This window comes from Miniopterus schreibersii (assembly GCF_964146895.1).
Source record: "Miniopterus schreibersii genome assembly, chromosome: 1".
Classification (NCBI taxonomy): domain Eukaryota; kingdom Metazoa; phylum Chordata; class Mammalia; order Chiroptera; family Miniopteridae; genus Miniopterus; species Miniopterus schreibersii.
This window is the reverse complement of record NC_138101.1, coordinates 52,696,730-52,711,453: the sequence shown is the minus strand read 5'-3', so window position 1 is coordinate 52,711,453 and position 14,724 is coordinate 52,696,730. Positions and strand designations below refer to the sequence as shown.

Below are 14,724 nucleotides of genomic sequence, written 5' to 3'. Positions count from 1 at the left end.
ATAACAGAACATTTACTTCACTTTATTTTTCTGCTTCTAAGTTTCTCAGATTTAAAATGAGATAAAGCATTCCTAACCTCAAGGCAGTTACAGCCATTAAGAGATGATATATGGGATACATAGGTGATATATGGAGTATGTATAGTGTCAGCCAACTAAATATAGATATATTACTACATCAAATTTAGTCAGGGCTAAAACTGAAAGCTCAGCCTTAACAGGAAAACTCAACAGTCACAAATGGTTACAGGTAAGGGGAAAGTAAATTATCTGGAATAAAATTTAAAAAGTAAAATAAAGAATAGGAATCACAAGTACACTGGAAAAAACCTGGGACATTTGCTAATGGGACTATATTGGATCTTTTGTAAATGATTACTTTCTTTGGAGACGGGCACAAAGATGTCATTTTCTAAAAGAGTATTACTGTAGGTTATCTTCACATATTAATGAATTACTTTGTTTAAAAAGCTAAAACACTTATCAAGGGCTTGCTGTGTGTCAGCACTAAGTGCTTTGCATATTATTAACTAACTGAATATTCACAAGAACTAAAAAACAGCACCAAATGTATTTTGGAAAGTAATTTCCTAACACTCATATGCTTGACAGAAAAGCTTCGGCAAGTCCCAATACAGTGAAGACAAGCACTGAAACCGGCATGCCCAATGTGAAGACATCCCGGAGGAAGCCCTGTCGCGAACATTCGTCTTCCACACCTAAAAGATGTGCCCTGAACCTTATTCAAGAAGCCATCGTTGTGGTTTCATAAACAAGGTAAGGAACTAACATCTACTCACTTTGCTGTTAAGAGTTGGCCGTATGAAGTTGTTTTTAATGTCCTCGGATACAAATCACAGGCAAGACCCAGCAAGCAGAGGCTAAACTGTGGAGTGCCTTGGGTACCGCGTCTGTGTGCACGTGTGTGTGTCCCCTCAAAGAACCACAGTACTACATACACACTTCAACCAGAATGAGACCGGCCCCTCCTCCAGCCTTGTTCCTCCGCAGAGGCCAAGGATTCGGAGATACCTTCTAGAACACATTCCAGAAAACCCGGGGTCCTGAGGTTCCCTATCCAAACGTTTCAAAAACTGGTCCTAGGGTCCATCCTGCTGAGAGATCTTGCCACCCGTATATACGCCACTAGGCAAAGAAATGGGCCAGGGGGGCTACTGGAGAGCAGGTGAACTGTCCACACACAGGCGGCAAGTCCCTAAGGGGCAGAATGGAGCCAGCTCTCCCGTGGGCCCACCTTCTGGAAGGGCATTCGGAGGAGCTGGGAGGTGCTCAAAGCCGACTCCGCGAGAATGAAGCCGAAGACACCCTACGCCAGCCACGGGGAGGTGCAGGCAAAGACCAAGACCCCGCATTGACAGGCGCACGGGCCTCCGGTGGGACAGCGGGGCGAACGGAACACCGCGGGGGCCACCCGAGCAATTCCTGAAGCGGGGGTTCGGGGCCCGCGTCGCCCAGCCCAGCGGCGCGCGGGGGCAGGTACGCGGGCAGGCTGGAGGCAGGGTATCCAGGAGACGGAGGCTGACGTCAGCCGCGATGCCAGGGAGAGGACCGGGCAGCATAGCAACAGGAGGGAGCTGTCGCAGTCCGGGGGCCCGGCTGTCAGCTGACCGCGGGCAGCCAGTCCCGCGCCGCGCGGCACGGGCGGGGCGGCCGCCTCCGTGCCGCGGCCGACGTCACGGCCACTTGCCGCAGCGCAGGACCGCTCGGCCGCAGCTCGCGCAGGTCCCTGCAGCCCGAGACTGCGGCGCCGCCTGCCATGGCCGACTCGGAGAAGCGGGCGCCCGCCGAGCGCAGCCCCGAGGCGGCGGCGGAGGAGGGCGCGGCGGACGGCGGCGCGCGGGGCGGCGACTCGGACGGCGCGGCGGGGGACTCGGACTGCGCCGCCGCCCCGACCCCGGAGGAGCCCGAGGCGCCCGCCGAGAGCGCGCCGAAGCCCAAAAACGACTTTATCGAGAGCCTGCCCAACTCGGTGAAATGCCGGGTCCTGGCGCTCAAGAAGCTGCAGAAGCGCTGCGATAAGATCGAGGCCAAGTTTGACAAGGAATTTCAGGCTCTGGAGAAAAAGTACAACGAAATCTATAAGCCCTTGCTGGCCAAGATCCAGGAGCTCACCGGCGAGATGGAGGGGTGCGCGTGGACCTTGGAGGGTGAGGAGGACGACGACGACGACGAGTACGAGGAGGAGGAGGGCGAGGAGGAGGAGGAGGAGGCGGCGGCCAAGGACCGGGGTCCGCGCGCCGCGGGGCCCGACGCCGCCAGGGAGTGAGCGGCGCAGACGGGCGCACGGGCGACGGGAGCGCCCCGGGGCTTTCCTGGTGGGTGTGTGTGTTTTTGTTTTTTTTACTATTGGTGAACTTAAAAGGCTCAGGTTTTGGACCAAAATACAAATATGAATCAATTCTGACATTCCTAAAATTATATTAAATTGAAACGATCAGATCCTGACCAGCCCGTTTCAAATTGGATCTTCATTTTGAACCAGTAAAATGCACCGAAAGGTGTTGAAGAAAACGAGTTCAATTAAAAATGATTTTTTTTTTTTTCACTGACCCCTCTTACGAGGACTGGAGCTGAGGGCTTATGAACGGCGTCAAGCAGATGGGAAGCAAAGAATCGCTTTGAAACCCATTCATCACACTGCTCATCACACTACGCACGGGAAACCCAAGGCGAGACTGAACATGTTCTCAATGCTGAATTCTTCGATTTTTTTTTTAGTCCTGAAATTTTCCACTGCAGAGAAAGCAGAACCCAAGAAAAGAAAAAAAAAACTCATTTATAAGACTTTGCTTTTGTAACCCAGACATCAGCTTTACACTTCAGAGAAGAGGGATGGAATCAAGGAAGCCTGTGACGGAGATCACGACAGTACCGTTAATGAGGTCTGCAAACTGCCACTTCAGATTTTAAATATTCTGAATATTTGAATTTAGAGAAATTACATGGTTCTGAGACGGAGGGTATATAACCTGTATAATATTGTCAACATATGTGTTCATTATTTACAGTCTCATGTTTATGTGTATTCTTGATAGTGTCTATTTACAAAGATATAAAAAATGTTTAAGTCCCTCTTCTTAGCATTTTAGAAATATTAATTTACTTGAAGAGATGTAGAACGTAGTGAATTCTGTAAAGCATGTGTATACAGTGTTCTGTAGTTTGATCCTTGTGAAGTCTTTCTGTCATGTAGCTTTTAGGATGTAGCTGTGAAAATTATCAGGACTCTTCAATGAAGCTAATGTTTGGGAAAAAATATATACTTGAAGAACCAATCTAAATGTGTGTCCCTACCCCCAGCTCAGAAATAGAAAAGGTTTAAGTTTGCTTGTATTAGCTGTGCCTTCATTATTTTGCTATGTAAATGTGACATATTAAATATAAAATGGTGCAAAATCAAATTTTACTGCTTGAGGATTGGCATATAGTTAAGGATTTTTAGGAAGGACACATTTAACGTAAAGACTCTTAGCTTCTTTGTGGGTTTTGAATTGTGTGTTACCCAGTGATCTATAAAAAAAACATAAGTATAAAGTTGTTTACCACTGTGGTGTTAATAAAACAGTATTTTCAAACAATAAAGGACTCGGGACTCTGATTGCCTGGAATCAAATCCCAGCTCTGCCTCTATTAGGAGTTTGTGTTCAGTGTTTCCTCATCTGTAAAAGGACAGTAACACTCCCCTCCTCACAGGTTATTATGGACAACAGTGAGTTAATACACAGAGACACTGATTAGAAATTCAGTCCCTGTTCTCTCCCAGTTACAAAAGGATAGAAAATGGACATCATTATATTCTTAAGTTTATGATTCCTTATTGTTAGAAAACAATGTAATCTTCAGTACAGAAACACAGGAAATTCAATAAACTGTCTTGGGTTTGGTTTCCTCAATATAAAATCAGGTTTTTATTTCTCCCCAGAAAGGAAGGATAAAAGACTTTAATGTGACATGAATATATAAAAAAGGTATTTCAACTTTACATTTGGGCATTCTGAAGTAAAAATAATTTAAAATTGAAGCTTTCCAAAAAAATTTAAAACTCAGATGCATTTTCTTCCATTTTCCATAAGTGTTAACATTACACAGAAGCAAAATTAGACTGCTTTACCTTAGGGAATGGGAGGCAGCTCTGACCTGTTGCTATTGACAGTAGTTGAGTAAAACCTTAAGGTAGTAGCTAATCTTCCTTAGGGCCAGGTCAACCAAAAGGGGGGAGGGGGAGCATTATATATATATATATATATATATATATATATATATATAAAAACATAATTCAGTGAGGAATTGATCAGTTACCACATAAATATACAACAATCACTAGGCACTAATCTCAACATATATGGAAAAGGCTCTTTCACAGTAGAATAAGAAATCAAAATGCTTATTAAAAAACTAATAAAAAATATGTAAAACCTATATGAAAAGAAAAAACAGAGTATCACGAAAAATATAAAATGGGCCTTAGGATGGTAAAATTAAATATCACGGAAGTGCCAATTCTTCCCAAATTAACTTTTAATTTATCACACATCAAGTAAAGCCCAAAGTGGATCTAGAAATTAATATAATTACCCTAATGTTCACCTGTAAGAATAGCTAAGAAAATTAGCAATATGGATGCAATTCAGATTTTTACCTTAGAATACAGACTTTAAAATTTTTTTTTAACTTAAGAAAATACATTAGGTATTTATCAATTACTGGACAGGGAAAGGCTAAGATTAGAAATAATCAACAGGCTTGACAACACAAGAATAAATTATAAAGATTTAAACACAACACATTTTCCAAAGCAAACAACAAACTGGGAATAAAATCTGCAATAAACATGGCTGGCAAAGGGTTAATAGCCTTAATATAATAAAGAATTCATACAAATCACATGAAAATCATTTAGTCTCAATAGAGAATGCATAAACAACATCAGCAGACTACTTTAGAAAGAGGAAATATTGCAACCCTGTTAGGGGCAGAAAAACGGGTCCTAAAAGGGCAGTATTAAGTGGAGCAGGGCTCCAGTGAGGTCTGGAGTACATGTTCTCAGCCGCATGCTCTGGGCAGCAATCTTTCTTTCACTTACAGGACTTTATAAGGTTTTCTAACTACCAGTCATTAATACTGTTGGCCACTTTTCCCAGGATTCAGGCATGTTTATAATCCCCTTCACAAAGTCAAGCAATTTCCATTTCCTAACTGGGTTGATCTTTACCCTCTGTTTCCTGCAGTATTTATTTGATGGTTCCTTAGGCAGCCATAAAACTTGCATGATAACATCTAACAGGATACCCTCCTTTCAAAGCAGGTCAAATGCTATCATACATAAACCATTTTTAATCTATTATAGGCCCAAATTAGTAAGCAATGCACAAAATAGCTGGCAGAAAGGAAGGCAATATGCATTACACATTCAACTCAGGCTCTAAGAGAATTCTGCAGAAAGCTGCAGCATGCTGACGCTCACTGCCCAAGCGGGCACAGCAGCTCTCCCTGCCTGAGTTTACTCTCAATGCATACACAGACACATTTGCTCATGCACACACACGTACATTTTTTTCTTATTGAGATAAAATTCACAAAACATAATTAACCATTTTAAATGAACAATTCAGTGGCATTCATACATTCACAATGTTGTAAAACCATCACTTCTATCTAATCCACAATTTTTAAACAAAAACATTTTAGAGGTAAACATCAATAAAGCGGATCAGTGCTGTGTAAATATGTAAAGTAACTTCTATATAGAAGTAATACAAAATTTTACAAATGAGATCAAATTTCTTAGATTTAAAAAATTAGATTTTTTCTTAAAATACTTAGGGCTTGTAAAGATTATGTGAAATGGGTACTCACATATACTGATGATAACACATAACCTGCTGTTAATTCATTAGAAAAATCAATTTAGCAAAGGTATCTATCAACAGATTCAAAATGAGACATTCTATTTCAATTTCATTCTTGGGACCTAATCATTAGAAAGCAATTTGAAAAGCAAACAAAGCTTTATACACAAAAGATGTTTACTATATAGTCTTACTAAAAATGAAGGAAAGAAGAAGGAAAAAAATTTTTTTTTTAATCCAGAGAAACAAGCCAAATACCTAAAAATGAAAAACTAGAAAGTACACATTCAAATGGAAGACTGCAGCCATTAAGGTCCAAGAGGGCTCTGTATTATCTGGATTTAAGTTTAAAAACTCAGACATAACAATTTTATACATATACAGTATGTTTTTAACTATGCTAACTTTGCCTTTAAAAATTGCATAGTTTGCCTAAAAGAAAAACAACAAACTATTCAAAGTCATTTTTCTTTGGCAGGTGTGGGGAAGGGGAACATTCTGGGACCCTAGTCTTTTTTTTCTTAAATAATTCTCACCCGAGGATATGTTTTTATTGATTTGGGAGAGAGAGAGAGAAAGAGAGAGAGAGAAAGGGGAGGAAAAAAACATTGATCTGGGGATTGAAACTGCAACCTTTTGGTGCATGGGATGATGCTCCAACCAACTGAGCCACCAGGCCAGGGCGGGACTCTGGTCTTGGCCTCTAAGAAGCAGTGTGCTGATGCTTATGTGGAGTACAAGCTCTCGCTCAAGTTGTGTGGCTTTAAAATCTGGCTCTGGTTTTGAATCCTGGACTTTGGCTGTGTAGCCTTGAACACGTGACTGTTTTTCTATACCTCAGTTTTCTTCATCTGTAATGTGGGGAGAAATTCTAAGTACATGTGAAGTACTTAGAAGTACTTAGAAGTGCCTGATACATCTAAGCACTCAAGAAATGTTAGTGGCATTTTAATTATCTGCTATTCCTATAACAGTCCAGTATAAATACAGTGCAGATCTTAAAGATTATACCTCTCACAGACTCTCTCAAGAGATCACTGACAGCTGTCTAAACGTCAGTAGATCTTAAGGAGCTAGAAGTGTTTGTCATGTTTTATACTCAGCTTTAGGTATCCTTTGGAGCACTTAAGCCTGACATTTCTGTGTTTTTTGTTGCTTTTGTTGTTGTTTTTTATCCTCACCTGAAGATATTTTTTCCATTGCTTTTCAGAGAGAGTGGAAGGGAGAGAGAGAGGAAGAGAGAAAGATCAATGTGAAAGAGGCACATCGACTGGTTGCCTGCCACACATGCCCTGACTGGGGCCGGGGATCAAGCCTGCAACCTAGGTACGTGCCCTTGGCCGGAATCAATTCCAGGACCCTTCAGTCCACAGGTGGACACTCTAACCACTGAGCCAAACCAGCAAGGACATGTGTGGTCTTTTTAATATTCTTCCCATTCCCACCTTTTTTAAAATGGGGACATGGGGAAAGACATAGATTACATTTAATTTGATTACACTAAATTGAGGTCAATTTGGGGGAATCTAGAATGATTTGTGGGTTTTTCATTAATGGTAATAACATCATACTACAGAGTGTGAGAAATAATCACAAGTAGTCATGTAATACAGTATTATCCATATATGACTACCAGCTGTGGCAAGAAGACTCATTTAGCTACGATGTGGCCACCAGCAATCACGCATGACATTCTTTTACCTGGATTTTATAACTCTTTTGACTCTCTGCAGCTCTTGTCCAAAGATAGAAAGCATTTTTAAGAACAAATGGAATATAATAAATTGTGGCTATAGAATTGGTACCCTCCTGGCATTTTCCTCCAAGGCAATGGTAATAACAAATATCTTACTGTTAAATCAACCAAAACAGCTTCAATGCCAACAGTATTTGTGTATACAATTGCCCAAGTTAAAAATCCAACAGGTATTATTCTTATAGTTCTTTCATTTTCTTACACTGATCTATGAAATACTCAAAAAGGACCCCTAGTAATGAGATTATGTATGGCATATAATAGACCAAAGGAAAAAACAGCTTCAATGATTACTTAAACAATCATACACAACCTTTCTTACCAGGATCTTAATATGCATTGATAACAATATTTCTGCCTTTTACATCATAAAAGAAAAAAAATGTCACTTGTCTTTTTATGGTTGTCCCTAACCATGACAATGATACCAAGTAATGTGACAATAATCACACTAGATTCTTCTTGGAAGCCTATACAACAGGTAACTGTGTAATAGCAACAGGGTCTGCCTCCTGTCACCAAGTACAGAGACAGTATAACCATGTTCAAAGTGCTCAGAGCAGCGTGAGTGAGGTCACTGTGTACTCAGTGAGTGCTCCATGACCAGGAAAACCAAAACCTGACTTCACCTAACACAGAAGCTGTTCCATACTTTAATCTCAAACTTAGTAAACTGACAATAAAGATATTTAAAATGACAGCACTCTCAATTTTTTACTTCCATTCAAGATGGCAGTAGGTAAGCGTGCTCATCTCCTTTCACAACCACATCAAAATTACAACTAAGTAATAGAACAACACTTAAGCACCTGAAGACTAGCTAAATAGAACTCTTTTAACTAAAGATATAAAGAAGCCACATCAAGACTGGTAGGAAGGGTGGAGATGCTAAACAGGCTAGTCCCACACCCACATGTGACAGTTGAGAACCAGTAGGGATATCTCAGCTGCTGAGGTCCCCCCTGAGGAGTGAGGGGTCCAAGCCACACACCAGACTTCCCAGCAAGGAGCACCAGTACAGGGAAGAGAAGTCCCCACAGCATCTTGCTGTGAAAATCAGCACGGATTCCATCAGGTGAGAGAGGACAGCTGTAAACCCAGGCATCCTCTTAAAGGGCCCATGCACAGACTCACTTGCTGGCACTCACCTTAAGTGCCAGAGAAGGGACAGCAGCTCAAAAAACGCCAGGGACATATTGCTAGGAACTGAATTGTCTGGCTTTAGGGTGAGGCTAGAGTGACAGTTCTCTACCAGACAAAAATGCTGGCAGGCCCCACTGTTTTTTTTTTTGAGCCCTCCCCCACACAGCCTGCAGGCACAGCTGGATGCGATAGCTGAGTCGTCATCAACTTGGCTAACAGCACTGGCCCATGCTGGTGATTCTCGGAGACCTTACCTCACCCAACCAGTGCACCCGCCCTAACCTTTCTCAGTGGCTGTTTTTCACAAGCTGTTGGCCTTGGCCCATGCTGTGGATTTTCCTAAAATCTCTCAAAGGTGCATAAATTCCAAATAATCAGTGGCTGGCATCGGCATGCTCTGTACATCTTGCTAAGCAGCCCCTGGCACTAGTGGCAGTTGACCTCAGGTAAGTTTGCAGCACAGCCTCTCCCAGGTGCCTCCAAGCCCAGCACAGGCAGCTACTAACTACTCATTATTTTTTTGCTCTTACTAGATGACCACAGGCTAGATACAGGCAGCAGCTGACCTGGGCCTCACTGGAGACCCTCCCAAGAGGCCCCAGTACCAACACACCCAGTGACCAGCTTCAGACCCCACCACAGTACCACTCAATTAGCTCCACAAATGACAAGCCCAAAGGGTGGACCTGGCAGGCACCAGAGCCCCACTACAGTGAATCCCACTCTGTGGGGTGAGCCCCCAAACTATAGCTCATCTGCTGTAGTCATGGCTGGTCAGCCTGAGGGTCAGTCCCACTCACTGATATGCGAACAGCAATCAAGGCACAACTACGATAGCAAAGCACACACAAACCACACAAGGAACAACCCCGGGAGCACCTGGCTCAGGTGATCTGGGAGTTTGCACCACTGGGTCCCATAGTATACCTATGACATAAGACCACTCTGTCAAGACTAGGAGATGTAGCAGATTTACCTAATACATAGAAACGCAAATGTGAGGCATCCAAAATGAAGAAGCATGCTCCAAATAAAAGAACTAAACAAAACAGAGGCAAGCTACCTACAAGATATTGAGTTCAAAACAATGGTTATAAGAATGTTCAATGAACTTAGGTGAAGGAAAAAATGAACCAGTCAGAAATGAAGACTAGACCTGGCCAGTTTGGCTCAGTGGTTAGAGTGTCAGCCCACAGACCAAAGGGTTGTGGATTTGATTCCCAGTCAAGAAAACATACCTCAGTTGCAAGGTCAACCCCCAGCCCCAGTTGGGGCATATGTGGAAGACAACCAATCAATGTGTCTCTCTCACATCGATGTTTCTTTCTCTCTCTCCCTCCCCCCCTCCTCTTTCTACTCTACTCTCTCTAAAAAAAAAATTAAAAAGTCAATGGAAAAAATATCCTCCAGTGAGGATAAAAAAAAGAAATGAAGACTAATAATAACTAAAATGAAGAATACATTACAAGGAGGGAATCAACAGAAAGTTAAGTGAAACAGAAAATCAAATCAGTGATCTGGAAGTCAAGGCAGCAGAAAATACCCAACAGAGTAGCAGCAAAAAAAAAAAAACAAAGAAGAATTTTAAAAATGAGGATAGTTTAAGGGGCCTTTGGGACAACAGCAACCGTAACAACATTCGCATCATAGGGGTAACAGAAGGAGAAGAGGGAGAGCATGAGATTGAAAACCTATCTGAAGAAATAAATAATTACTGAAAAATTCCCTAACTTGGTGAAGAAAAGAAGCATACAAGTACAAAAGTGCCGAGAATACCAAAAGTGCTGGGAACCCAAAGAGTCCCACACCAAGACACATCATAGTTAAAATGCCAAAGGTTAAAGACAAACAGAATTTTAAAACTGGCAAAAGCAACAGTTACTAACAAGGGAGCTGTCATAAGACTGTCAGCTGATTTCACAACAGAAACTTTGCAGGCCAGAAGGGATTGATACAAAATATTCAAAGTGATGAAAAGCAAGGACCTACAACCAAGATTACTCTACCCAGTAAAGCTATCACTTAGAATTGAAGGAGAGAGAGAGTTTCCCAGACAAGAAAAAGCTAAAGGAGTTTATCACTACTAAAGTAGTATTACAAGAAATGTTAAAGGGGCCTCTTCATAAAGAAGAAAACAATAAATATAAAAATATGAATAAAACGGCAATAACTACATACCTATCAATTACTTTAAATGTAAATGGATTAAAGGCTCCAATCAAAACACATAAGGTTGCTGAATGGAGAAGAAAACAAGACTCATACATATGCTGCCTACAAGAGACCCACTTCAGATCAAAAGACACACAGACTGAAAGTAAAGAGATAGAAAAAGATAGTTCATACAAGTAGAAATGGAAAAGGAAAACCAAAAACTGGGGTAGCAATATTTATATCAAACAAAATAGACTTCAACAAAGGCTATAACAAGATATAAAGGACATTTAATATACAACAGCCAAGATATGGAAGCAACCTAAGTGTCCCTCAATAGATGATTGGATAAAGATATACATATATACAATGGAATATTACTCAGCCATAAAAAAGAATGAAACCTTACCATTTGCAACAACACTGATGGACAGAGAGGGTGTTATGCTAAGTGAAATAAGTCAAATAGAGAAAGACAAATACCATATGATTTCACTTATATATGGAATCTAAAAAACAAACAATCAAAATGAAAACAAATTCATAGCTACAAAGAACAAACTGATGTTTGGCTGATGGGAGGGATGTTAGGGGGCTGGGTGAAAAAGATGAAGGGAATAAGAAGTACAAATTGGTAGTTAACAAAGTAGTCATGAGGATGTAAACTACAGCATAGGGAATATAGTCGGTAATATTGTAATAATTATGTTAGGAGTCAGGAGAGTGCTAGACTTATTGGGGGATCACTTCATAAGTTATATAAATGTACACTATGCTGTACATTTTAAAAGCGTTAGCAGACTGTATGGAATAATAAACCTGTTCTTATTAAAAATAAATCATTTGCCGTTAACAAATGCACCAATGTTAAAGGACAGTGCTTTTAGCTCCAAGAGATTCTTACCAAGTAAGAGTTTTGTTTGAAACACCTACTTGTGACAAGACTAGCCTCTATATTAGGTTCCTAAAGTCAAGATAATTTCATCATCTAAAGCCATTTTTGTTGGGTGATTGGCAACTTCTGCACCGTTTCACTTAACTCTGGTATTATAGCTCACACTTTCCCCAAAGCTCAGGCTTCCTGGATAGTCTGGAAGGTTTATATGACAAAAAGTGTTACATTACATAAGACCATATTGGCTTCTAAATGTCTTTTAAAAGTGTAAAAGGGTGGAAGAAGAGGTCTGTCAGTTTTTCTATCATCCTATTTCAAAAGGGAAGATCTATGGTAGGAAGCCAAGGCAGATCACATGGACAGAGTGAATTTCATAGGATCTCCACTTGCATACTTCCAACTACTTATTTATTTATTTATTTATTAAATATATCTTTATTGATTTCAGAGAGAGGAAAGGAGAGAGAGAGAGAGAGAGAGAGAAACATCAATGATGAGACAGTCATTGATTGAGCCCGCAACCCGGGCATGTGCCCTGACCGGGAATCGAACCCCGATCGCCTGGATCCCAGGTCGACGCTCAATCGCTGAGCCACGCCCTGCCGGGTGCAACTACATATTTATAGTACGAAGCCAACTAAAGCGCAGAGTGAATTGGTTTTAATTTCCCAACATGATTATAAACAGCATCCAGCCTCTCTACCTCTGTACCTTTTTCCATAGATTAAATGAAGCCTTCGTTTCCTCCATGAAGGCCCCCCTGGCTCAAAACCCTCCCAAGTAGACTGCCTTTCTCTCATCTTTCCCCACCCTCTACTGCTTCTTCAAGACAACAGCTTTAACTCCAGCCAATGTGCTAATGATCCCTAGATCCTCTTCAGAGTCTACCGTCTATTCTAATACATATAGCTCCTTTAAGAATGTACATTTTCCCTGTCCTTGTTTTTTACTTACTCCATCCCTTGTTTCTTTGTGACTCTTGTTAGCAACCTCAAATTCACTTGCAATTGAGGTTGGCATTAGTAACTAAATAAAATATTCATATAGGACTTCTCTTGAGATACATGCAAACTTTCAGCTCTAAACATAACTACCTGGGTATCACACAGACATGTCAAAATCAAAATATCCAAAATGGAACTCTCTCTCCCCTCCACTCTGCTCTACAAATTCTGTTTCCTGTTAATCAGTTGTGCAAATTAGAAACCTCAGTGTTATCGTTATATGCCTCTCTAGTGCCATCCATATATAATCAGACACAAGCTCCTGATGATTTTATAACCAACACGTAGCTGACACTGTACTCCCACTACTTTCATTTTGGCCCTCACTACCCCTTACCTGAGCTACCTCAACAGCCTCCTCCTGGGTCTCCTTGTATGTGGTCTATTTCCATATGGCCACCAGTTATCTTTCTAAAACTGATCAACCATGTCCCAGTCCAAATCCCATTTTAAGGCAACCTCTATCCTAATACTATTACAGCACCACACACTAGACCTCATCCCATAAGTAAGTAGTCATTATTCTCTACCATGTGTCAAACTTGAGTCCTGACTCACATTGTTCCCTGAGCCTAAAATGTTTCCCCCCACTTACATTCTTCAATGTTCAATGTAAGTGTGGTAGCCTCTCCTCCTGCTTCTGTGGCACCTGGCCGCCTATTACTCTACCACATGCACAGTAATCTATTGCAATCATTCACTTACATTGACCCTTCTCGACTAATCTTGAGCTTCTCAAAGGTAAGTTACTTATTTCCTATGCCCAGCAACATGCCTCGCACACAGCAGATACTCAGTGTTTGTAAACTGAATTAATTAATATGCAACTGCCAGCAACCTCAATCATAATTTAATACAAAAGTAAACAAAATTTAATTTTTTCTCCTCAAAAGAGATAACACAGAGATGATAAATCATCCTGAAAAAAAATCAGATGTACTTGAATTAATTATCATGAGGGAGAAAAAATAATTTAAAATCTATATTGCAAATTCTTCAGCAGTAAAACAACAGTAATAGTAAGCATCTCTTTAACATTCACTTATTCAATACACATTTTTCAAGCATTTTTGTACCAGGCACTCTGCTGGATACTGGAAACCCTGTGCTAGACGCTGAGAGTTCATTCATTCCAAATGTTTCCTTATAAATTTTCTCACTTTAGTCTCAAAACCATCCCATGAGGTAGGTAGGGCAGTTGTTATAATCCCCATTTTTCAGATGAGAAACTGAGATCAAACAGTTTACATGATTTGTTCAGGGTCAAAGCTAGTAAGATGGAGATCTAGAATTGAAACAGGTATCACCTGAATTCAGGTCTGGTGCTTCCTCTACTATTAAAAATTCATTAAAATCTATAATTTCTTGCTCTTTTCCCTTACTCTTCTGAAAAAGGGATTAAAATTTAACTTTAATCTTGGTCTAAAAAGTGCAGAAAAACAAAGTAGCAATGTCTGCAAAGTCCAAGGTCAGGACTAACCTGTTATCCTTGCACACAGTCACTTTGTCTCCCTCAGGTATCAGCTTCTTCTGTTCAATCACTCCATAGCTTTCTCGACAAATCTATATTTAAGGGGGGGAAAAGAAATATTTCAATTTTGTTTACCACTTATCTTTTTCTAGAACCCAAAAGAGTGAGAGGAGCTTTAGGGACAAACGTAGCTTAGTGACAACTTATTACCAAAGAAAGTTCTTGGGAGAGAGACAGAGAACCCAAGTCAGAAAACACTGGCACCTTAAAAGATCTCTTTTGTTTTAAGACCTGGTATTGCCAATAAATGCAATCAAAGAGAAATGATATGAACTCAAGAAAAGAAACATACCAGAAATAAAGAGGATTAATGCTTCAGTTGTTTTCTTAAGTGCACAGATTAAATTATTCATTCATTTATTCAACACATT

The 14,724-nt window shown here is 40.7% G+C and overlaps 2 protein-coding genes across 3 annotated transcripts in view; one reads left to right on the top strand and one right to left on the bottom strand.

Annotated features, from left to right (window-relative positions):
- The window catches only part of HERC3 (HECT and RLD domain containing E3 ubiquitin protein ligase 3), a 104,471-nt gene that overhangs the window by 12,359 nt on the left and 77,388 nt on the right, over positions 1-14,724 (bottom strand). For both annotated transcript variants that reach the window (XR_013999999.1, XM_081153745.1), the window contains exon 23: positions 14,303-14,385. Coding sequence is in view for 1 of the 2 variants with exons in the window: in XM_081153745.1 (XP_081009871.1) it covers positions 14,303-14,385 (83 nt within the window). In the remaining variant the exon portion in view is untranslated. The remainder of the gene's footprint in view (positions 1-14,302; positions 14,386-14,724) is intronic.
- On the top strand, positions 1,632-3,587 carry NAP1L5 (nucleosome assembly protein 1 like 5). Its single transcript, XM_081156276.1, has one exon. The coding sequence runs from the start codon at positions 1,778-1,780 to the stop codon at positions 2,285-2,287; it is 510 nt and encodes a 169-aa protein (XP_081012402.1). The 5' UTR covers positions 1,632-1,777; the 3' UTR covers positions 2,288-3,587.